At 44.1% G+C, this 26,467-nt stretch overlaps 1 protein-coding gene across 5 annotated transcripts in view; it reads left to right on the plus strand.

The window, feature by feature from the left end:
* COL14A1 (collagen type XIV alpha 1 chain) overlaps window positions 1–26,467 on the plus strand; it is a 216,651-nt gene that overhangs the window by 90,093 nt on the left and 100,091 nt on the right. For all 5 annotated transcript variants that reach the window (XM_056522681.1, XM_056522682.1, XM_056522680.1 and 2 more), the window contains 13 exons: window positions 1,381–1,545; window positions 6,971–7,132; window positions 10,660–10,811; window positions 10,901–11,030; window positions 11,320–11,465; window positions 12,596–12,725; window positions 13,713–13,852; window positions 15,471–15,597; window positions 18,401–18,540; window positions 20,344–20,476; window positions 22,857–22,904; window positions 24,218–24,357; window positions 24,739–24,868. In XM_056522681.1, coding sequence (XP_056378656.1) covers window positions 1,381–1,545; window positions 6,971–7,132; window positions 10,660–10,811; window positions 10,901–11,030; window positions 11,320–11,465; window positions 12,596–12,725; window positions 13,713–13,852; window positions 15,471–15,597; window positions 18,401–18,540; window positions 20,344–20,476; window positions 22,857–22,904; window positions 24,218–24,357; window positions 24,739–24,868 — 1,743 coding nt within the window. The remainder of the gene's footprint in view (window positions 1–1,380; window positions 1,546–6,970; window positions 7,133–10,659; window positions 10,812–10,900; window positions 11,031–11,319; window positions 11,466–12,595; window positions 12,726–13,712; window positions 13,853–15,470; window positions 15,598–18,400; window positions 18,541–20,343; window positions 20,477–22,856; window positions 22,905–24,217; window positions 24,358–24,738; window positions 24,869–26,467) is intronic.

Raw genomic sequence — 26,467 nt, forward strand, 5'->3', positions numbered from 1 at the left:
ACTACTATAATACTGCTCCTATGTACAAGCATATGACTACTATAATACTGCCTCCTATATACAAGAATATAACTACTATAATACTGTTCCTATATACAAGAATATAACTACTATAATACTGCTCCTATATACAAGAATATAACTACTATAATACTGCATCCTATATACAAGAATATAACTACTATAATACTGCTCCTATATACAAGAATATAACTTCTATAATACTGCTCCTATGCACAAGAATATAACTACTATAATACTGCCTACTATATACAAGAATATAACTACTATAATACTGCTCCTATATACAAGAATATAACTACTATAATACTGCTCCTATATACAAGAATATAACTACTATAATACTGCCCCTATGTACAAGAATATAACTACTATAATACTGTTCCTATATACAAGAATATAACTACTATAATACTGCTCCTATATACAAGAATATAACTACTATAATACTGCTCCTATATACAAGAATATAACTACTATAATACTGCTCCTATATACAAGAATATAACTACTATAATACTGCTCCTATATACAAGAATATAACTACTATAATACTGCCCCTACGTACAAGAATATAACTACTATAATACTGTTCCTATATACAAGAATATAACTACTATAATACTGCTCCTATATACAAGAATATAACTACTATAATACTGCTCCTATATACAAGAATATAACTACTATAATACTGCTCCTATATACAAGAATATAACTACTATAATACTGCTCCTATATACAAGAATATAACTACTACAATACTGCCTCCTATATACAAGAATATAACTACTATAATACTGCCCCTATATACAAGAATATAACTACTATAATACTGCTCCTATATACAAGAATATAACTACTATAATACTGCCCCTATATACAAGAATATAACTACTATAATACTGCTCCTATATACAAGAATATAACTACTATAATACTGCCCCTATATACAAGAATATAACTACTATAATACTGCTCCTATATACAAGAATATAACTACTATAATACTGCTCCTATATACAAGAATATAACTACTATAATACTGCTCCTATATACAAGAATATAACTACTATAATACTGCTCCTATATACAAGAATATAACTACTATAATACTGCTCCTATATACAAGAATATAACTACTATAATACTGCTCCTATATACAAGAATATAACTACTATAATACTTCCCTCCATGTAAACAAAAAACAGTACCATAATACTTTGGTGCATTAATAACTATTTAGTATTTGAAGGATATGATGGGGTCTGTAATATTGGATTGTGCTTTTGGAATTCATTCCTCTGACATTCATCTCCTCTCATTTTCTATCTCTTCACTTTTTGCATTTTTCCCTAGGGCTGGCCTTAACATTCATCCTGGAAAATAGCTTTAAGCCAGAAGCAGGAGCTAGAGAGGACCTCCCGAAGATTGGTATTTTGATTACGGACGGAAAATCTCAAGATGATGTTATCCCTCCTGCCAAGAGCCTGAAGGACGCAGGAATTGAGCTGTTTGCTATCGGTAAGGGCTGAGGAATTGGCTTCGTGTCATTGTACTGTTTTACTATTATTGATTTTATAGCACCACTAATTTCTAGAACTCCATCCGTCCAAGAGTCAGAGAGGTCTAATAATGTACAGTGACCCCTCGACCTACGATGGCCCCGACATACGATCATTTCAACATATGATGGCCTCTCAGTACCAGTCTGGGGCTCAGTAAGCTCATGTTTATTGTACTCATTGCTTCATGTTACAGCGGTCCCTCAACATACGATGGTAATCCGTTCCAAATGGACCATCCTTTGTTGAGACCATTGCATGTTGAGGGATCCATGCAATATAAAGTATAGGACAGTGGTCTACAACCTGCAGACCTCCAAATGTTGCAAAACTACAACACCCAGCATGCCCGGACAGCCAACATATGATGCTTTTGTATGTCGGGGCCATCGCATAAACGGCTATCCGGCAGCTGCCACCGGATAGCCGTTTACGGTGCCCCGTGTGGTCCGCTGACGATCACTTACCTGTCCTCGGGGGTCCGGCGCATCCTCTTCGGGATCCCCTGCATCGTCGGCGCTCTCCATCGTCGTCATCACGTCGCTGTGCACGCCGTCCCGTCATCCAATAGGAGCGGCGTGCGTAGCGACGTGATAGCGGCGACGAAGAGCGAGGATGCCGGGGAAGCAGAGGCCTTGCCGGAGCGTCGGGGACACCCCGGGGACGCGGCGACAGCGATGGAAGGTGACATCCAGGGCAGCGGTGACGAGCGGTGACGGTCCGGAGCGTCGGGGACACGTGAGTACAACTTCCAATACCAGTGGTCTTCAACCTGCGGACCTCCATATGTTGCAAAACTACAACTCCCAGCATGCCCGGACAGCCGTTGGCTGTCCGGGCATGCTGGGTGTTGTAGTTTTGCAACATCTGGAGGTCTGCAGGTTGTAGACCACTGTCCTATACTTTACATTGCACGGATCCCTCAACATACGATGGTTTCAACAAACGATGGTCCATTTGGAACGGATTACCATCGTATGTTGAGGGAACACTGTATACATGAAGCAATGAGTACAATAAACATGAGCTTACTGAGCCCCAGACTGGTACTGAATGTCTTGCCCGCCTTGTGGTGAATGCCTTGCCCACCAAGGTTTACTATCTCTAGGGTAGTGGTCTTAACATTGTGGACCTCTAGTTTGAGAACTAGGCTCTAGGGCAGGACTTTCCAAACTGGATGCCGAAATACATCAAGGCCTTCACATCCCGCGGCGGGCAGCCACTGCTGGTCACTGGTATTAAGTGGGCACGGCCCTGCTGCTGATCCACCACGGCCAGTATAAATCAGTGAGCTGTGGTGACTGCCGGAACTGACAAGCTACTAATACTCTGTCTGGAAAAAACTAATAACAAATAAGGATAGTGCTTATTAAAACTTAACTTTTAATGTAGTAGAATAAAAGTCACCAATAGTGAACCAATCACCATTCAAAAATGTAGTATACTCAGTATTACTTGCTTGATATTGTATATAACTTTCTATACTTAAAGGGGTACTCCCGTGGAAAACTTTTTTTTTTTTTTAACAACTGGTGCCAGAAAGTTACGGTAAACAGATTTGTAAATGACTTCTATTAAAAAAATCTTAATCCTTCCAGTACTTTTTAGGGGCTGTATACTACAGAGGAAATGCTTTTCTTTTTGTATTTCTCTTCTGTCACGAGCACAGTGCTCTCTGCTAACCTCTGCTGTCCATTTTAGGAACTGTCCAGAGCAGGAGAAAATCCCCATCGCAAACACGTGCTGCTCTGGACAGTTCCTAAAATGGACAGCAGAGGTTAGCAGAGAGCAGTGTGGTCGTGACGAAAGAGAAATCCGAAAAGAAAAGCATTTCCTCTGTAGTATAGAGCCCCTAAATAGTACTGGAAGGACTAAGATTTTTTAATAGAAGTGATTTACAAATCTGCTTAAAGGGGTAGTCCAGTGGGGAAAAACGTATCCCCTATCCAAAGGATAGGGGATAACTTTGAGATCGCGGGGGGGGGGGGGGGGTCCGACCACTGAGGCCCCCTGCGATCTCTCTGTACGGGGGCCAGGCTCTCCGGCCAGATAGCGGGTGTCGACCTCCGCACGAAGTGGCAGCCGACACGCCCCCTCAATACATCTCTATGGCAGAGCCGGAGATTGCCGAAGGCAGCGCTTCGGCTCTGCCATAGAGTTGTATTGAGGGGCGTGTCGTGCGGAGGTCCACACGCCCCCTTCCCGCGGGCTGTTGGGGCTCCTTACAGGAGATCGCAGAGGGCCCCAGAGGTCGGACCCCCCGCAATCTCAAACTTATCCCCTATCCTTAGGATAGGGGATAAGTTGTTCACCACTGGGTCACCACTGGACTACTCCTTTAACTTTCTGGCACCAGTTGATTTAAAAAAAAAAAAAAAAAAGTTTTCCATGGGAGTACCCCTTTAATGGTTCATAGCCATCCTGATGATGTCAATATTAACTGACAGAAAGAGTTGAGGACATGACAATTTATGTATATTACTAATTTAACCATATCATGCCTGTAGTACATAGAGAGATATCTAGTGCAAGCAACAATAACACGTACTGTATTGCACTCGGTCTGTAAATCCTGAACAAACGGGCACTCAGGTGTGTACGGTATAACTGCTGCTTTATACTGAGTATGCTCAATTTTTTATAATGATTGGTTCACTGTTGGTGACTTTTATTATATATTAATATATACATTAAAAGCTAAGTTTTAATGAGCACTATCCTTATTTGTTATTAGTTTTTTGTAGTTTCCAGTGCAGGATAGTATACACCTAGTGTGGCTGCATGAGGCCTAAACATTACTCATAGCATCAATCATAATCCTCTATCTGGACCTGCAAAGGGTACCGAGAGACACAGACTAAGGGAGAAAGGGGGGATCAATGCTGGGGGAAGGGGTAAACATGTGGCACAGGGAAGGATTAAAGGGGTAACCTTTTTTCTTTTGAATCAACTGGTGGCGGAAAGTTAAACATATATGTAAATTGCTTCTATAAAAAAATCTTAATCCTTCCTGTACTTATTAGCTGCTGAATACTACAGAGGAAATTCTTTTCTTTTTGGAATGCTCTCTGATGACATCACGACCACAGTTCTCTCTGCTGACGTTTTTATAATAATAATAATGCTTTATTTATTGTTGTCCTTAGTGGGATTTGAACCCAAGTCCCCAGCACAGCAAGGCAGTAGTGCTAACCACTGAGCCACCATGCTGCCCTTCGCATACATCTGCTATGCATGGTTGCTAAAATGGACAGAGATGTCAGCAGAGAGCACTGTGTTCGTGATGTCATCAGTGTTCCAAAAAGAAAGGAATTTCCTCTGTAGCATTCAGCAGCTAATAAGTACTGGAAGGATTAAGATTTTTTAATAAAAGTAATTTACAAATATGTTTAACTTTCTGCCACCAGTTGATTTAAAAGAAAAAAGGTTTTCACCGGAGTACCCCTTTAAGGGGGTAATGATGTGGTACAGAGGGTGGTCAAGGGGGGCATGAAATGGAACAGGGAATGCTCAAGATGGGCATCCATGTGACACAGGGGGTTTTAAAGGGGAGGGGGTAATGATGTGGTATGAGGTGGTCAAGGGGCGGGATGAAGTGGCACAGAGGGTGGTCAAGAGGGGGGATGATATGGCACAGGGGGGTCAAGAGGGAATTAAATGGCACTAAGGGGATCAAGGGGAGCATGATGTGGCACAGGGGGTGATAAAGAAGGGGTAATGTTTTGGTACAGGTTGTGGTCAAGGGGGGGGGGTTGAAATGGCTCAGAGGGAAGTGGGGAGACATGATGCGGCACAGGGGGGTCCAAAGGGGGAGGAATGAGGTGGCACAAGGGGGATCAAGGGGGCATTAAATTATTTAATTACACGGCAGGTGGTGAAGAGGAGTATTAATTGGCACAAGGGGGTTGGGGTATCAGCCACATTTGTAATGCTGATACTGGATACTGGCCTTATGTCCTGCATCATAGGACACGCAACATGATACGTGCAGTTGGTGGCACAGTGAGGGGTCACCAAACTATACATGATGTGTCAACAACATGAAAGGTTTGGGAAGCTCTGCTCTAAGGTAACACACCGTTGTTATATTTGAATAGTGGCAGAGTTATTGCAGGTTGTAGGCTTTTCTGAAGAGTTGGGTTTTCAGTCTATGGATGCTGGAGGAGAGTCTGACGTGTCGGGGTACCTTTTTACAAAGTAAGGGGGATGCATGGGAGACATCTTGAAGGACAGCAGGAAAGATTACATGTGAATTATAAGACTGAAGGCTATTGAGAGCTATTGAAGGCTTCGGAAAGGTGTGTGAGAAATGTGCCCCCTCGGGCGTGGTGTTTGATGTCTGATTTCCTTCAGATGATGAAGATCGCTAATTTACCTTACCTTTGAGTAGATGAGTAGTTAGAAAGACACTAAAGGGGAAATAAAAGTTTACTTGTGTTTTTCTTTGTAGTAGCTCTACCTTACACAGCCCTGTCGTTGTGTGTCCTGGAAGGACATGAGAATGTACTGGAGGAAAATCCATTGCTTGGGGTCTTCCTTTTTTTCCAGAGCGGCCACAAAGAGTATCCTCATGGGTCAATAACGCACCTTGTGTTTTGTACCTTTAGTTTGGGAGTGCTGCTGGACTTTGTTTTCATTTGATAGATAGATAGATAGATAGATATGAGATAGATAGATATGAGATAGATAGATAGATATGAGATAGAAAGATATGAGATAGATAGATATGAGACAGATAGATAGATAGATAGATAGATATGAGATATATGAGATAGATAGATATGAGACAGATAGATAGATAGATAGATATGAGATATATGAGATAGATAGATATGAGACAGATAGATAGATAGATAGATATGAGATAGATAGATAGTTAGATAGATAGCTAGATATGAGATAGATAGATATGAGATAGATAGATAGATAGATATGAGATAGATAGAGAGATAGATATGAGATAGATAGATAGATAGTTAGATAGCTAGATATGAGATAGATAGATATGAGATAGATAGATAGATAGATAGATATGAGATAGATAGAGAGATAGATATGAGATAGATAGATATGAGCATAGATAGATAGATATGAGATAGATAGATATGAGATAGATAGATAGATAGTTAGATAGATAGCTAGATATGAGATAGATAGATATGAGATAGATAGATAGATAGATAGATAGATATGAGATAGATAGAGAGATAGATATGAGATAGATAGATATGAGCATAGATAGATAGATATGAGATAGATAGATAGATTTTAGACAATTATGGTAAATTTGTCCCATTTTCAGTAGAGCTTGTGATGATATATACTATTTTACAATATGATATTAACATTATTAATCCTTTATATCTGTTCCAACCCCATCTAAGGTGTGAAAAATGCGGATCTTAATGAATTGAAGGAGATTGCGTCCGAACCAGACAGCGACCACGTGTACAATGTGGCCGACTTCAACATCATGAACTCGATTGTAGAGTCACTTACCAAAACAGTGTGCGAGAGAGTGGAGGACATAGATATAACTATTAAAGGTGAGCCAGGATGAGCCATAGGTTTGCTGTTATCATTAACTGGGGAGTAGTTATAGGGGATGCTGAGGTAATAGTCGCAGCCTGAGGATGCCCAAGGTTTCTTCTGCCCCATAAGAAGACTCCTGTATTATCAATGGCCCATGGTAGGTGTTGGGCTTGTTATAGATTTTACATTAGGTCCCAGCAGGCTCCGATTTTACGCCTCTTATCTAGGATTATTCCTCAGAAGATTTTTGAGTTGAAAGACAAGTTATTATGTGTGTATGTGCATGTTACTGTATATGTCCTCGGGCCATCAGCTGGCAGTAGCCCTGCTTATTGGGTGGATATATAATGTGATCAAGGTAGTCATCTCTTATATTGGCAACAAATCCATTCTTGACAATAAATCAACATTATCTATGGTTATGACTCCTTAGTCTTTTAGTTTTTAAGACCTAGTCAATGTTTATCACATTTCAGCGTTACTCCTTCCCTAGGCTACATTTTAGCAATAAAGTCAATAACTACTGAGACTGAATTATACTTCTATAAATAAATGTATTTCTTATAGACCAGGCAAGACTCAACCTGAAATGAGACAAGACATGGCCACCCAGTTATGCTCAAAGTCTATCTGTCTGTATGGATCTAAGTACCTGAAGTGTTATCCATCCATCTAGTCTTTTGTTGGATCATTGTAATGATATCATAACTGCAACAACCATGAAAACAACAATATTGATGGCACAATTTGACCTATAGTACCTAATTTTCCATGACTTTGGTTAGGGTTGAGGATCTCAACTTGAGGTACTTGTAGAGGTACTTAGGTCCCCCTAACTGGTATAGTTATGATTCCCTGGATAATGTCTACAAGACCAATTGGGAATAGTTAAAATGAATAAGAGCAATGACAAAAGTAAAGGTCACATAGTACCAGGGAGTCGAGCATGGAGAAATAGTATATCAAGAGCATGGCCGGCAAAGTAGGCAGCCACCTAGAGTGCCCTCTTGATGGGGGCGCCACTCTGCCCTCTGCAAGAAAGTTAGTAGCCACCCTCCACTCATCCGAAGCACCAGCCCAGCAAGAACACGCCTAAACTCCCCCCGGTACAGTGTGTCTCCCCATTAGTAGGGTGGAGCCAATGGTGCAGAGCTACGCCCCCGGCTTCCCCATAGGTATATGCAGAGCTACACCCCCCTCTTTTCCATAGGTATATGCAGAGCTACACCCCCCCTCTTCCCCATAGGTATATGCAGAGCTACACCCCGCCCTTCCCCATAGGTATATGCAGAGCTACACCATCCTCTTCCCCATAGGTATATGCATAGCTACACCCCCTCTTTCCCATATGTATATGTGGAGCTACACCCCCCTCTTTCCCATAGGTATATGCAGAGCTACACTCCACCCTCTTTCCCATAGGTATATGCAGAGCTACACCCCCCTCTTTCCCATATGTATATGTGGAGCTACATCCTCCCCTCTTTCCCATAGGTATATGCAGAGCTACACCCCACCCTCTTTCCCATAGGTATATGCAGAGCTACACCCCCCTTCCCCATAGGTATATGCAGAGCTACACCCCCCCTTCCCCATAGGTATATGCAGAGCTACGCCCCCGCCTTCCCCATAGGTATATGCAGAGCTACACCCCCCTCTTTTCCTTAGGTATATGCAGAGCTACACCCCCCCTTCCCCATAGGTATATGCAGAGCTACACCCCCCCTTCCCCATAGGTATATGCAGAGCTACACCCCCGGCTTCCCCATAGGTATATGCAGAGCTACACCCCCCTCTTTTCCTTAGGTATATGCAGAGCTACACCCCCCCTTCCCCATAGGTATATGCAGAGCTACACCCCCCCTTCCCCATAGGTATATGCAGAGCTACGCCCCCGGCTTCCCCATAGGTATATGCAGAGCTACACCCCCCTCTTTTCCATAGGTATATGCAGAGCTACACCCCCCCTCTTCCCCATAGGTATATGCAGAGCTACACCCCGCCCTTCCCCATAGGTATATGCAGAGCTACACCATCCTCTTCCCCATAGGTACATGCAGAGCTACACACCCCTTCCCCATAGGTATATGCAGAGCTACACCCCCTCCTCTTCCCCATAGGTATATGCAGAGCTACGCCCCCCCTTCCCCATAGGTATATGCAGAGCTACACCCCCCCTTCCCCATAGGTATATGCAGAGCTACACCCCCCTCCTCCCATAGGTATATGCAGAGCTACACCCCCCTCTCCCTCCCTTTCCCATAGTTATATGCAGAGCACCCCCCCTCTCCCTCCCTTTCCCATAGGTATATGCAGAGCTACACCCCCCTCTCCCTCCCTTTCCCATAGGTATATGCAGAGCCCCCCCTCTCCCTCCCTTTCCCATAGGTATATGCAGAGCACCCCCCCTCTCCCTCCCTTTCCCATAGGTATATGCAGAGCACCCCCGCCCTTCAGGTATAGGCAGGGTTAAAAAAATTAAAATTAAAAGGATGCTCCCCTGATGTCCCACGCAGCGATCTCAGCATGGGCCCGCGTCTTCTCCCCTCGACAGTACAGGCGCCGGATGAGTGACGTCATCGGCGCCTGTACTGCGTGCTGCACTAGGGGCGGAGGTCACGTCTCCTCTGTGTAAGCTGCAGATGTGGCTCACACAGAGGAGACACCTTCTCCTGTATGTGCGTGTATCGCACATACAGGAGAATGTAGCGCTGTCTGCTGGGGATCTGGGACGAGTGTCCCGGACCTCAGCAGCGGCGGCGGGTCAGTCCGCCCCTGGCACCCCCCGTGAGAGTGCCCCCCCCCCCCCCCTTGGTACGCCACTGCGAAAATATGATTTCATAAAGAAGTTGGGCCTGACACAGCGCTACGTGTGCCACATGGTCCATCACTCGAACATACCCCCCCCCACCACCACCACCCACACTTACTGACTCCATGCGCTTCTGTCTAAAAATATGATTTCATAAGGGAGTTGGGTCGGACAAAGTGCTACGTGCATGACGCGGTCCGTCACTCAAACACCCCCCACCCACACTTATTGCCTCCCTGCCCTTGTACCTGAAAATATTATTTAATATTAAAGTTTTGATACTGAAGACAGCATATGGTGAGTGCGCCTTCATTTCATATCATAAAGATGTGTAGTTTCTAGTTCCATGGTTCAAATCAGACTCTGTTATCAATCTTTGATTCCATATAATATGGTTGGAAACTGTTTAGCTCTTAAAACCCCCAGTTACCTACCAGCTGGCCATTGGCTATTATGTAAATAAGTTGACTAGAAATAGTTGACTAGATTTTCAATACCTTGGCAGTCAAAGACAACTCAAGGACTGATAATGTACAGGTTTTAGAAGGAAAGTATCTAGCCGGTCCAATCTATCAGCTTAAACTTCTGAGTAAGGCTATATGGGCCATAGATTTTATAAGCCATAACACAACAACCTTCAAAAGGTTCTGACATATTGGACAGAGCCAACAAATGGTTGAACATGACTTCACAATATGGTGACCGAGATGGAAAATGTTCTTTTTCTAGCGGAAGTCGTTGAGGAACTTGGATCTCCATCTGAATTAGTCACATCAGAAGTAACAGCAAGAAGTTTCCGTGTTAGTTGGAGTCATGCTCCAGGAAACGTTGAGAAATATCGTGTGGTGTATTATCCAACTAAGGGAGGACAGCCAGAAGAGGTAAGCACTAGCTACTACAGTACTGACTTATTACTTGGTCATAGACATGGTGTTGTCATCAAAGAGTACCACTCTTGTTGTTTATGCAGGTTATAGTTGATGGTAGCGTATCCACCACCATACTCAAGAACTTGATGTCTCTGACAGAATATCAGATAGCCGTGTTTGCTGTATACTCCAGAAGTACAACCGATGGCCTACGTGGCACTGAAACCACATGTGAGTATCTTGTCTCCCACTTTATACATAATAACTATCTATTAAAGGCCTCAAGCCCTAATTTTGCCGCAAAATACTAGTATCTTGCATTATCAGGCCTTATGAATTTTGTTAAAGTCATAATAGAGCTCCGATTTTAAGGCACGGGCCCTCTACTGTACCTCCATATGCCTGCATTACTAGTGATTCTGTATGATCTAGGCAGACTGAAGTTGTTATCGCTTAGGCCTGAACCTGTAGAAGTGTCTTAAATAGTCAGGCATTGTTATTTAATGGTTTCTCTTTCCAGTGGCATTACCGATGGCCTCGGATCTCGAACTATATGACGTCACCCACCGAAGTATGAGGGCAAAATGGGTTGGTGTTGCAGGTGCTACCGGGTATATGATCCTCTATGCTCCCCTCACTGAAGGACTATCTGCAGATGAAAAAGAGGTAACTTGTAATGGTTTGTGGTGGCCCAGTACGGGAGTTGTTACCTCATACCCTTGCTGCCCTGTCAGGCAGCCTCCCTGCAGTGTCCCCTGGGCCCCCTCACACCTGTCCCTTCATGTACATATGTTTTGCCATTTATTATGCTGTAAAGTGTGATCATAACTTTAAGAAATGTTCCCATGTGATCTACAGTTGTCATGTGAGTTATCATGTGATTGTTACCCATGGGGTATCAGTGACCAGGTGACTTAAGGGTGACCAATGGGATTCCGCCAGAGTCTCCCCCATAAAAGCTGAGGTCCAGTGCAATCGAGTCTAGGATTGTGTCTGGAGTCATAGGAGGCCTCAAGTCAAGTCTGCAGCCACAAGCTAAAGTCACAGCTTAGTCTGTCTCCAGTCAGGTCAAGTCAGTCACTGTCATCTTTTGTCAAGTCAACGTGGCCTGTAAATTGTCCCATTCTACTACAAGTCCCAGCAAGCCCTTAAGGTCTCTGAAGTAACTAGTCACCTCCGTGGGCCTGGCTACACTGTATAGACTGTTGCATCTGTCACTCAGTAAAGCTACCGTTGCCCGTAACTTGGTGTCGGAGTCATTATTGCCCCCGTGCCTAGCCCAGGATCCAGCAGTATTCCTCCTTGTGGTATTGAGGATAAACCACGCCCTGGCGTCACGAATACAATGGGTTAATGCCATCTGCCCCTAGGGTAATTCCATCTGCCCTGCGTCACACCCCATACCACAGGTACAACAGACGTTTCTATGTCAACAAAGGTCCTTGACCATTGTGTAGAAGATCCAAAGTCTTGTGTAGTGACAGATCCATATTTTTGTATAGCAGAGCATAGTCTAGTATCAATAAAAATATTTTGATCAGTTCCAGGACTTTATAGGCACTTCAATAGTAGAGGGATTTAGGTTTAAAACAAAGGACTGTCTTTTGAATAGAGTTAGATACAGAGAAGATACAGTACGCCTGTAATCTCACTAGTGATTAATTCATAGGGCCACTAAAGTTAAAGTTAGCATGGTTCCCCAGGCAGGACTTCAGAATGTTCTCATCCCCCATCACAGTCTCTGAAGTTCATTAACACAGAGCTGTTAGTGACAACATTAATTTGACATATTCCAGATGAAGGTTCCTGGTTCAGTGACAGATGTTGAGTTGGATGGATTGACGCCCATTACCGAGTACACAGTGACAGTCTATGCAATGTTTGGAGAAGAAGCCAGCGATCCACTCACCGGACAAGAAACCACATGTAAGGAGTTCATATGGGGAATGTAGTGGCTAAAAAAAGTGGCTATATAGAATGGCTACTCCACAATATTTCTACAAAATAAATAAAAAATTAATATATTTACAAATATTGAAATTTTTTCTTTTATTATTTAATAATTATTATACAGGCACAGATATAGTAGGATGTATAGGCTGGGTTCACACTGCATTTTGTGTTTTTGTGATTACATTTCACTGTTTACGATTTATTAGGTTTAATTGCTGTGTTCAAAAAGAGTAGTTAAAGGGGTACTCCGCCCCTAGACATCTTATCCCCTATCCAAAGGATAGGGAATAAGATGTCTGATCACGGGGGTCCCACCACTTGGGACCCCCTTGATCTCGGCTGCAGCACCTCAGACATCTAGTGTACGGAGCGAACTTCCCTCTGTGCCAGATGACTGGCGATGTGGGGCGGAGGCTCGTGACCTCACAGCCGAGGCCCACTCATTACGTCGTGGTCACGCCCCCTCAATGCAAGTCAATAGGAGGGGGCGTGATGGCCCCTCCCATAGACTTGCATTGAGGGAGGCGTGGTCATGATGTCACGAGCGGGCAAGGCCGTGACGTCATCAGCCTCTGGCGCTGCACCCGACGCTCTACATATACGAACGCTATACATATAAATATATATATATGCAATAGATTTGCTGCAAGGCTACGGGTCTTTCATCCTTTTTAAATTGGCTTGTAGCGAACCTCGCCGCTCGGCTGTTGATAACTTTAGTCTGCATAAATTAGTTCAGCTTTCCAAGGGCTCCTGTTGCCTGGAAAAGGTGGATACAGACCTAGGAGACCTGAGACAGTCATCCCGGACTTTTCCAGGCAACCAGAGCCCTTGGAAAGCTGAACTAATTTACGCAGACTAAAGTAATCAACAGCCGAGCTGCGAGGTTCGCTACAAGCCAATTTACTGTAAATTCGCTCAACTCTAATCCTTATCTTGCTGAATGTTATGTTTCTGCAGTACCACTGAGTCCACCCAGAAACCTCAGATTTTCTAATATTGGACATAGCACGGCCACAGTCTCTTGGGACCACTCTCATAAAAATGTAAATGGATATCGTATTATATATGTGAAGACCGGAGGTGCTGAAACCAATGATGTGAGTAAATTCTATCTCAGTACGTGACATAATACATAGATTATGCTCCAGTCACTCTAGTCTAGTCTCATGCTCCAGTGTATTCAGAATTTCTCCATTATTACATTCCTTGCTGTCTTTCTGATAAATATTATATTTCTGTGCAGTTTTTTGCTCTTTTTTCTAGGCTAGCCAATATAAGTATTGATGATAAATACAACACATATCCCAATGCAGCCATTCAATTGAGTTGGGCCTTGGTGTGGGTCACTACCTGGGCTCTAAGTCATCTGCATCTTCATTCAGTTCCATTATCCGTAAAGACATGAAAATGGCATCTGTCAGCTGCAGTTCACATTCCAAACTGCTGACAGTATTAGATAGCTGTTAAAGGAGTAGTCCAGTGCTGAAAAAACGTATCCCCTATCCAAAGCATAGGGGATAAGTTTCAGATCACGGGGGTCCCCCACAATCTCCTGTATGGGGCCCCGACTCGCTGACCAGATAGCGGGTGTTGACCACCGCACGAAGCGGCAGCCGACACACCCCCTCAATACAGCGCTATGGCAGAGCCGGAGCTTGCAGAAGGCAGCGCTCCGGCTCTGCCATAGAGTTGTATTGATGGGGCATGTCAGCCATCACTTCATGCAGTGGTCAACACGCCCCCTTCCTGCGGGCTGCTGGGACCCCATACAGGAGATCGAGGGGGGGCCCCATCGGTCAGACCCCCTGCGATCTGAAACTTATCCCCTATCCTTAGGATAGGGGATACGTTTTTCAGCACTGGACTACTCCTTTAATTCAATGCTCTGTGTATACAAATTGTACACAGGAGCTATGAAAACAGGGCTTGGCTGCCAGCAGACTGTCAATCAAGCAGATGCAAGGATGGGAGGGGAGCGAGGAGGTGTTCTAGCTGTCAGCACTCCAGGGGCTTGGGAAAGCATCTTTGACACTTGGCACCAGAGAATAAAAGCATTTTTCTATGTTATGGAAGCACAGACAGATATATGAAAGGTACCATGTTTCTCCTTGCTCTAACAGCATCTAACAGTGTCATCAGTTTGGAATGTGAATTGCAGCTGACAGATTCCCTTTAAGGGTCTATTCACACGTACAGTATTCTGCGCAGATTTGATGTGCAGGATTTCAAGCTGTGTTCAGTCATTCAGTTTACATTGAAATCTGCAGCAGAAAATCCTGGGCATCAAATCTGCGCACGTGTTAATAAACCATAAAGGAAATATGCATCAGAAAAAACCTTAAACCCCTATCCGCAGATAATATATACTGAACTGTAATGTTACTCCTGACAGCCAATCAGAATCATGCTAGTATTTGCCCCTCATCTCCTTGGCTTCCTTGGTCAGCTCTTTATTCATTGTCTTCTCTTTATCTCTTGGTTTTGCTTCTGTATTTGTCTATCTTTTGCACGTTATACTAACCATTGTTCTTCTGATATTCCATTTTCTATGTATTTTCTTTACTAGTCCCTCATAACCTGACCAATCTTTCTGCTGTCAGAGGGCGCTTCCATCTTGATGGCTTATATACACCAGGTATTGGCAATGTGTAGAGTATTCACCACAATGTGTAGACGTTCTGAGGTGTAGATCATATAAATCCATGTATTTGGCAGGTGGAAGTCGGGAAAGTTGCAACCTATGACTTGAAGAAGTTGTCCTCATTGACTGAATACACGGTGGCCATCTTCTCCGTTTTTAATGAAGGACAATCTGAGCCTCTCACTGGCACTTTTACTACACGTAAGTTTAGTATAGACGCATTTGACTGGATCAGAACTTATTACGAAATGTTTCACCCAAAGGTTTACATGCAGAATAAACATCTCCTGCATATTTTATAGGACCATGGAGAGCAGGTACCATGCGAATGTTGGACCCTCTTCCCTTCTTCTAAGGTTTGGGGGTCTGTACAGTGTCTCTACAGTCCGCTTCAGTACTGTACAATTTTTAAAGGGGTTGTCTACTTTAGAAAACCCATTCACATAGGCTAATGATGGAATGGGATCCTAATAATGGAATGGGATCATCTGGATCTAGAGTAGAAAATGGCTACAGGGACTGTCTCACTTCTACAATAAGCGGATCACAGGGATCTTCAGCAATCAGTCATAATCTGTGAATACATTTCATAGTGTTTAATTTGTCGGCAACGCCACCACAGGGGAACAAAGTATTACGCAGTACCTATTTCAAACAATGAGTGGTCTGTTTAGTGGAGGACTATATAGGTCCTCTGGAGGCTGAGACACTCTTGTAACCACTCTAACAGAGGATCTTATTCTATTAACTCTGGATTCCCTAAAAATGTAAATGGGTTTTCTAAACTGGACAATCCCTTTAGTAATAATTAAGAATATCGGCAATTGTGCAGCACCGGTGGTCAACCTACACCAGTCTGCATTAGTTCTGAATTACATTCCTCAACATGGAAAACACAACACCAAGAAGGACAAGCAGTAAGGTTAAGCAAATCAAGCAAGTAGCAGGTGGCGCTAAGATCTGCAAATTATCGAATTCTCAAGCACCTAACACCAATTTGTGACATTTGGGGAAGGCTTCAATGACATAAAAACTAGATCTAAACCTCAGAAATAGGATCAAGTCAGTACAGTATGATTCTGCAATGCCTCACTGAGGTGCCAGCTATCGTCACTAAAAGTGACAGACTCATTGAACTGTGAGATCTTGGTAAGCAGATCGCTAAAAGCCTATTCTGAGATGTCAGCGCTGTTCCCCAGTGGTTGGGAGACCAACGATGAACAGACAGCAAGAGGCAGAACCTCTGGCGTGTAGTGATCCATTCTGTACTGCAAGGGAAATTGGACGTCACATATTAAGCCTAGGACATCGAACATTGTGTACACAAACCATCCATAGGCATTTGCAAGACATTAAGCTACAAGCCAGATGTCTATCTACTGGTGTTCCAATGACCTCACACCACCGCTCAAGGTACAGTGCAAGACAGCAAAGGAGGCTCTTCAGCGATGAGCCTTGTTTTTGTTTCTGACTTGTCTCCCATCGAGTATTGCTGGGCGGTATACCGGTTCATACTGAATACCAGTGTGTTTTTTCTTTACAATATGAATTTTTCACATACCGCAATACCGTTTCCATAGCAACCAACTCCAATGTGTGATTGCGTAGAGAAATGTCTGGCTGCACAGCATCTCGGGGAAGTGCAGTCCGAGCCGCACTGAACTGACTGTGAGGAGCTTGGAGGCGACTACAACTCCTGGCGGGCATGTGACTTCCGGGGCGGGCTCAGGAAACTCGAGCAGAACTGCGGAGACATGGAGGAGAATTACTGGGCGGCCTGACCGAGAACCCGAGTATCATGGTGAGGACCCCTGACCACCGGGAAACTTGAGCAGAACTGCGGAGACATGGAGGAGAGTTCCCAATTGGCCTGACCGAGACCCTGAGTATCATGGTGAAGACCCACGACCACCTGGAAACTCGAGCAGAACTGCGGAGACATGGAGGAGAGTTAGCGGGCAGCTTGACAGAGACCCTGGGTACTATGGTGAGGACCCCCAACCACCGGGAAACTCAAGCAGAACTGTGGAGACATGGAGGAAAGTTACCGGGCGGCCTGACCGAGACCCCGGGTACCATGGTGAAGACCCCCGACCACCTGACACTATACTAAAGAACCCCCCCCCCCCAAAAAAAAAATACCGTTAAATACCGTGAAACCGCCATAATTTAGAAAAATACAGTGATATACATTTTTGGTCATACCGCCCAGCACTACCATCGAGCACACTAGGTTGACATTGGTCGTAGGGGATAAGATGTCTGATCGTGGGGGTCCCGCTGCTGGGGACCCACGTGATCTCCCTGCTGCACCCGGCGTTTGTTTAGAGTGTCGGGTGCAGCTCCAGAGGCTCTTGACGTCACGGCCTCACCCCGCTCGTGACATCACGGCCACGCCCCTCACGGCAAGTCAATGGGAGGGGGCGTGAGGGGTCACTCCCCCTCCCATAGACTTGCATTGAGAGGAGCATGGCCATGACATCACGAGCAGGGCATGACCGTGACATCACGAGCCTCCGCCCCTCATCACCAGACATCCGGCACGGAGCAAAGTTCACTCCGTGGACAGGATGTCTGGGGTGCCGCAGCCGAGATCACGGGGGTCCATAGGCCCCCGCGATCAGACATCTTATTCCCTATCCTTTGGATAGGGGATAAGATGTGTAGGGGCAGAGTACCCCTTTAAGGATTTGGGTGCCCAATGTATTCGGTGTGACAAAAGATTCCACAGACAACCATAAAGAACCTTATTGATAACATGCCAAGTTGTGTAAGTTCATGTATTTCTACTCATAACGAATCATCCTGTGATTTCCATAATTCTATAACTTTTTCCTCTTGGTGTTGAAATTTCTTTTGTAAAAATGTTACTGCAAAATACTCAATTTAATACAAATATATCATATTCCCATTTGTCTGTGATCTTTCCTTTATTTTCTGTACTGTGCTATAATGATATAAATCCATATACAATATATTTTTCCCCTCTTACTTCTAAACACAGTGCCAGTCCCCAATCCCCGGGATCTGGATGTCAGAGATATCACTACACACAGTTTCAGAGCTTACTGGATTCGCTTTGCTCCAGACATCATGATGTATAGGCTGCGATGGATGCCCCGCAGCGGTGGCAGCACCCAGGAGGTAAAATTCCTGTAACCTACTCATTCACTTTATTATTTGTATGTTTATATGTCTGTGGTGCCACGGGGGTGCAAGGAATACCTGATCACTTCGTGACGCCAGGGCACAATTAGCCTATACACGGTCCGTGGTGGGAGACAGCTTCTCCTGGGCCGGCATCAGGTTACAGATAACTGCCTTTACTGAGCTGGGTGCCGATGTTACAGTACTTTTCCCCCAGTTGATTAATCCTGACTTGATATGAGACTGAAGATTCTCCGGGCCGCTAGGGTTCTGACAAGGTCCTGTTACTTTCTCCACCAGGGCTTGACTTTCCACTGGACTGGATAGGATTGAGAAGAGATATGTTCTTGGACTTCCCTCAGGGCTTCCCCACACACCACTTCATTTCTTTACCACACTTGTGCTCAGCACTAGTCTTAGCCTGAACCAGAACTGGGGCAACTCCACCCCCACTACACCATATAGCTAAGAATTTAGGTGTTCCCATTGGGCAGGCAGGGTCACATGGCTTACACTGCTCCTCAGCTCTTAAAGGTATAACGCACATAAATAACATAGTTTATAGTGCATATAGGAAATATAATAAACATTTGATAAAGTGCTCGAACACATTAAATAGAAGGAACAGTCACTGTAGTAGGCCCAACACCTGTGCCACAGGTCTTCCCGAGGAGATCCGCAGCCCACAGGACAGCCTCTGGTGCTGGGACACCACATGTCCTAATAGGCATCTATTTTGTCTCCCCCTTCTCCTCATCACATGCCAGTGCTTAGGGATCAAAAGATTTGGGAGGGGGGGAGGCTGCTCCTCTGTTCTGTATTAATTGGGTATTTCTGACAGTCTTTTGCAAAATTCTATGGAGCTTGAAAAAAGTGATAAACAAATTGATTTCTTTTTTTGATTTTTTTCATATATTTAACATTTTTATGGCTTAATTTGCTCTGTCACTGGTCTGCTAAAGCAAAATGTATATTTTTGGGAAACAGATCAAACATAGTCACTAGAAGACCACATTTTGTCTATTAAAGGGGTATTCCAGTTTTAGAAAGTTGTATTTAAAAGGCTGCCACCCCAAGATAGTTAACTCTGACAGGAAGTTGTGTAGTTCTCTCCTTGTCAGTGTGGTGTTGTCTTTAGCTCTCCTTCCTCTCTCCTAAGACAGGGCATCATCCTCTGCTGTCTCAGGAGGCGTGGCTGGATATTGTCTTTGTGCTCAAGCCCCGCCCCCTTACCGATGTGACCACTTCTGACCAGCCCCTAGAACTAACAAAACCATCCCCTTGTCATATATATATATATATATATATATATATATCTTTATTGGGACAGCAATGAAGAATGAGGTGTCTTTACAGCATGTTGTCTTGTACTAAACAATACCACAGGCAGAGGAGCAGACAGAGGGCAACAGCTCTGGGTGGGAGAATGGCCCGAGTGTTGTGGGAGGGAAGTAGGCAGGGTGGGAGGACTATTATGAAAAGCTGAGGGAAAGCAATGCATTCTGGGAATTGTAGTACTGAGGAACTGCTCACCCAGGAGGAACCACCAGCAAATACAAATACAAAGACTAAGACCCCAAAACAAATGGATCTTTGGTGGTTTCAGAACTAGGGCAGACAGTTAAGCAATACTTTATACACCTTTTTTTTATCCTGATGTCGGGGTACCCCTTTTAAGTCTATGGCCATGTCGAAGGAGACCAGAAATACCTATTCAAACATAATTCAACAAATACAGGAAACATAGGCCCAAAACCTGGAAGCCATATATATTAAGCTCTCTCCTTTCTTTTTCCGTAGGCTCTTGTGAATGGAGACACCCTCTCTTATCTTATGGATGGTCTCACTCACAGCACCGAATATGAAGTTTCCTTGTCCGCCATATTTGCTGATGAAACAGAAAGCGATTCTCTATCGACTTTGGCTACAACTTGTAAGGAATCTCCTCTCCTATATGGGCAAAAGTCTTTAGGAGTTTTCAGTAATGCTCTTTACAATAGGTAGATTTCAGGAAAGTCAGAGGGGTTATCCACATTTTAGCATTTAAAGGGTACTCCGGTGGAAAACATTTTTTTTTTTTTTATCAACTGGTGCCAGAAAGTTAAACAGATTTGTAATTTACTTCTATTAAAAAATCTTAATCCTTCCAGTACTTATTAGCTGCTGAATACTACATAGGAAATTATTTTCTTTTTCGAACACAGTGCTCTCTGTTGACAGAATGACCACTGGGCTCTCTGCTGACATCTCTGTCCATTTTAGGAACTGTCCAGAGCAGCATATGTTTTCTATGGGGATTTTCTCCTACTCTGGACAGTTCTTAAAATGGACAGAGATGTCAGCAGAGAACATGTGCTCGTGATGTTAGCAGAGAGCTCTGTGTTCCAAAAAGAAAATCATTTTCTATGTATTATTCAGCAGCTAATAAGTACTGGGAGGATTAAAATTTTTTAAAAGAAGTAATTTACAAATCTGTTTAACTTTCTGGCACCGGTTGATTAAAAAAAAAAAAAAAAGTTTTCCACCGGAGTTCCCCTTTAAAAAATGTTTTAAAATAATGAACCAGAAGTTACTCATCTTTCCGATCCCACACTGATCCCCTGTTCGGTCTCCTCTTGGCACCCTGGTCTTCCTCTTGGAGCGGTTGTCACATGACCACTACAGCCAATCAGCAGCCTCGGCAGACATGTGCCATACTCAGCTCCACTGGCTCCCATCTGTGATGTCCGGAGTACAGCGCAGGGGGGCAGAGGTCACTGATTGGCTGTGGCGGTCATGTGACAACCACTTCAAAAGAAAGACCTGATTCCTGACAGGATCCTGAACAGGAATCAGAATGGGGTAGGAGAGATGAGTAACTTCTGGTTTACTATTTTAAAGCATTTGGGGATATTTTTTAAATAGGAAAAAAAAAATTGAGTCATCTTACCTGCCTCCCATGCTGTGCGGCCGGTGGAGCGAGATGGCCAGGGGGACAGGCGTCAGGGTTCGGGTGGCTGGCTGGGCTTAGAGTCATCTTACCTGCCTCCTGTGCTGCGCGGCCACTGGGGGTGGGGCTGGGTTTTATGGAGGGGGGCAATCTCATGCAGCCTTGTCCATGAGTCATCTCTTGGACAAACACTGCTGGGAGACTCTGTGTCCCTCTAGGTATAGGGACCTCTAGTGGTAGGATTTTCAGGGCCATATTCTTTATTAAATATTGTAAAAAAATATAAAAAAAATTATGAAGCATATTAGAAAAAGTCTTTAATTTTAATCATTAAAAACATATGAACAATTTTTTATATTGTGCAGTGCACCAGAGGGAAAAAATTCAAATCAATTGGTGCCAGAAAGTTATACAGATTTGTAAATTATTTCTATATAAAAATCTTAAAGGAGTAGTCCAGTGGTGACCCAGTGGTGAACAACTTATCACCTATCCTAAGGATAGAGGATAAGTTTGAGATCGCGGGGGGTCCGACCGCTGGGGCCCCCTGCGATCTCCTGTATGGAGCCCCGACAGCCCGCGGGAAGGGGGCGTGTCAACCTCCGCACGAAGCGGCGGCCGCCACGCCCCCTCAATACAACTCTATGGCAGAGCCGAAGCGCTGCCTCCGGCAATCTCTGGCTCTGCCATAGAGATGTATTGAGGGGGCGTGTCGGCCGCCGCTTCGTGCGGAGGTCGACACCCGCTATCTGGCCGGAGAGCCGGGAGCCCGTACAGAGAGATCGCAGGGGGCCCCAGCGGTCGGACCCCCCGCGATCTCAAACTTATCCCCTATCCTTAGGATAGGGGATAAGTTTTTCACCACTGGACTACCCCTTTAATCCTTCCAGTATTTATCAGCTGCTGTATGCGCCAGAGGAAGTTGTGTAGTTCTTTCCAGTCTGACCACAGTGCTCTCTGCTGCAGGAGATGTTTGCTATAGGGCAGTGGTCTTCAACCTGCGGACCTCCAGATGTTGCAAAACTACAACTCCCAGCATGCCCGGACAGCCGTTGGCTGTCCGGGCATGCTGGAAATTGTAGTTTGGCAACATCTGGAGGTCTGCAGGTTGAAGACCACTGCTATAGGGATTTGCTCCTGCTTTGGACAGTTCCTGACACAGACAGAGGTGTCAGCAGAGAGCACTGTGGTCAGACTGGAAAGAACTACACAACTTCCTACAGCACATATTTTTCCCTTCTTGTGCATCCTACGCAATAAGTTGCAGCTTCACCATAATGGAATTAAGAAGTTTATAATGTTATACAAAAGGACCATTTCTGTGGGACTTATTTTGATATACTAGTTAACATTTATATAAACTTTTATTTGCTTTTACTTCCAGTGACCAGAACTACGACGGCTCCAACTACAGCAAGACCCACAACACAAGGTATGTAGAACTGGGCATTTGGTGACTATTACTGCCTTTCTTCCAAGCCTGGAACCTTCTGCTTATTTTTGTAAAAGGAAAAAAAGTTGCAAAAAGTTTTAGGAACCGCATGTACATAAGGCATATTGAAGGATTATAGAAACATGTTTTATAATTATGTATTGCACAGTGAAAAGTTCTTCGAGTATCACATACTTTGTCAATTCTTCACTACTTAAAGGGGACCTCTCATCAAATAAACTTTTGATATATTTTAGATTAATGAATGTTGAATAACTTTCCAATAGCATGTTAATGAAAAATATGCTTCTTTCTATTGTATTTTTCCCGATCAGTCCTGTCAGCAAGCATTTCTGACTCATGCTGGAGTCCTAAACACTCAGAGCTGCCAGCCTGCTTTGTTCACAGCCAAACAGGCTGTGAACAAAGCAGGCCGGCAGCTCTGAGTGTTCTCCTTTGTGAACAAAGCAGACTGGCAGCTCGTAGTGTTTAGGACTCCAGCATGAGTCTGAAATGCTTGCTGCCAGGACTGGTAGGGAGACCCCTAGTGGTCATTTCTTCAAAGTGGAAAATTAAATAGAAAGAAGCATTTTTTTTTTTTAATAACATGCAATTGTAAAGTTATTCTGCATACATTAATCTATAATATATCAAAAGTTTTTTTGATGAGAGGTACTCTTTAAAGAAAAAAAAAATCTCTGCTATCTGTAAATGATTGAAAACATTCTTCAGGGGGTGTGGCTATGCTGCAAAGAAAGGGATTTCCATAGCCATGCCCCTGGAGACCATGTGACTTGTGACATATTGGTCTCTTGCCAACACTTGCAATACAGCCCTTCTGGGTGTGGGCCTTGGGCATGAAAATGGGCATGAAATTGGGACAATGCGGCCCACAGAGGTAATAGAATATTACATTGTATTATAACTTCAACATGGGCTCAAAGGATGAAGGAAATAAAATTATGGAATACTTCTGAAGTGTAGGGTCACATGTAATGCATCCGCAGCACATTTCACACTGCAGAAAATCCACAGTGGGAAATACGCTGCGGATTCTGCTATGAGCAGACACGCTGTGCTACCCTGCCACAGCCCTGTGTGTGCAGTAATGTTTGGAGGCGGGCCCAGCACGCTGCTCACACAGGGATGTGGTGGGGTAGCCCTGTGTGTCTGCTCATAGCAGAATCCATGCTGTATTTCCTGCTGCACAGCGGATTTCCTGCAGCCTGAAATGAGCTGCGGATGACCTACATGTGACCTTTAATAGCTAGATAGCTACACAATCTTATATCTAAACATTATTGTCATTGCAGTGATCCGCTTAGGTATCAGAAACCTTCTAATAGATGATGAGACCACGTCCAGCCTTCGTGTGTCCTGGCTGATGACAGATGGCAACATTCGCCAATATATCATATCTTATGTTACTGCATATGGCGATCGGGAAGAAGTGGTAAGAAAAAAAACTGTATAACTATATGTGCCATTGCCTGGATTTTCAGATTTTAAAAGCTGGATCAGCTGATCACTGGATAATGCTTGCTTTAGATCAGAGGTCCCCAACCCAGTCCTCAAGGCCAACAAGAGTCTGGTATCTGAATTCTTCCCTGTTCTGTTCCAAAGGAGTAACTACAAAAATGTTGGTGGGCCTTGAGGACTGGGTTGGGGACCTTTGCTCTAGAGAATTGGTTCCACCAATCAGTGGCCATCCTAATGATAGCTACCCGTAGTCTTCCTGTTTATGGCCAACTGGAGCTGATACAATAACTGTGTCTTATAATATCTAAAGTGGTATTTCTTGTATTTGTAACATCTTCTTTCTTTCCTCTATTAGAAAGTTGTATCTGGCAGGGACAGTGAAGTTGTTCTGCAGTCTCTACTATCAGACACTGAATACAAAGTCACACTGACCCCTGTGTATTTCAATGGAGAAGGAAATGCTATGTCAGCATCTGGCAGAACCTGTATGTATTAGTATTCCTACTTATTTCTATATATTTTATATCAATGTAGCTATATGATGAACTGTATATAAACTGATCAGCCATTGCATTAAACACATTGGTTTACTCAGAACAATGGCGCCTGTTAGGGGGTGGGATATATTTGGCAGTAGGTGATCAGTCAGTTCTTGAAGATTGTAAGCAGGAAAAATTGAGGAATGTAAGGATCTGAGCGAATATGATAGGGCCCAAATTGTGATGACTAGACAACTGGGTCAGAGTATCTCCAGAACTACAGGTCTTGTGGGGTGCTACCATTATATAGTGGTTAGCAACTACCAAAAACGTGTCTATCAACTGTCAGTTTTTAGCGGTGTATGCCAAATGTCAAGATGTTAGGAGTGTGTCTGTCAACTGTCAAGATGTTAGGGGCCTCGGTGTCAGCTTTCAATTTGTTAGCGGAGTGTCTGTCAAGTTCTTAGAGGCATGTCTGTCAACTGTCGAGTTGTTAGGAGTGTGGCTGTCAACTGTCAAGTTGTTAGGGGCGCAACTGTCAAGTTTTAGGGGCGTGTCTGTCAACTGTCAAGTTGTTAGGGGCGTGTCTGTCAACTATCAAGTTGTTAGGGGCGTAACTGTCAAGTTTTAGGGGCGTGTCTGTCAACTGTCAAATTGTTAGGGGCGTGTCTGTCAACTATCAAGTTGTTTGGGGAGTGTCTGTCAACTGTCAAGTTGTTTGGGGAGTGTCTGTCAACTGTCAAGTTGTTAGGAGTGTGCCTGTCAACTGTCAAGTTGTTAGGGGCATGTCTGTCAACTGTCAAGTTGTTAGGGGCGTAACTGTCAAGTTTTAGAGGCGTGTCTTTCAACTGTCAAATTGTTAGGGGCAAGTCTGTCAACTATCAAGTTGTTTGGGGAGTGTCTGTCAACTGTCAAGTTGTTAGGGGCTTCGGTGTCAGCTTTCAATTTGTTAGCGGCGTGTCTGTCAAGTTCTTAGAAGCATGTCTGTCAAATGTCAAATTGTTAGGGGCGTGTCTGTCAACTGTCAAGTTGTTAGGGGCTTCGGTGTCAGCTTTCAATTTGTTAGCGGCGTGTCTGTCAAGTTCTTAGAAGCATGTCTGTCAAATGTCAAGTTGTTAGGGGCGTGTCTGACAACTGTCAAGTTGTTAGGGGCGTAACTGTCAAGTTTTAGGGGCGTGTCTGTCAACTGTCAAATTGTTAGGAGCGTGTCTGTCAACTATCAAGTTGTTTGGGAGTGTCTGTCAACTGTCAAGTTGTTAGGGGCTTCGGTGTCAGCTTTCAATTTGTTAGCGGCGTGTCTGTCAAGTTCTTAGAAGCATGTCTGTCAAATGTCAAGTTGTTAGGGGCATGTCTGTCAAATGTCAAGTTGTTAGGGGCGTGTCTGTCAACTGTCAAGTTGTTAGGAGCGTAACTGTCAAGTTTTAGGGGCGTGTCTGTCAACTGTCAAGTTGTTAGGGGCGTCTGTCAACTATCAAGTTGTTTGGGGAGTGTCTGTCAACTGTCAAGTTGTTAGGGGTGTGTCTGTCAACGGTCAAGTTGTTAGGGGCGTGTCTGTCAACTGTCAAGTTGTTAGGGGCATGTCTGTCAACTGTCAAGTTGTTAGGG

Source organism: Hyla sarda, chromosome 5 (assembly GCF_029499605.1).
Source record: "Hyla sarda isolate aHylSar1 chromosome 5, aHylSar1.hap1, whole genome shotgun sequence".
Taxonomy (NCBI): Eukaryota; Metazoa; Chordata; class Amphibia; order Anura; family Hylidae; genus Hyla; species Hyla sarda.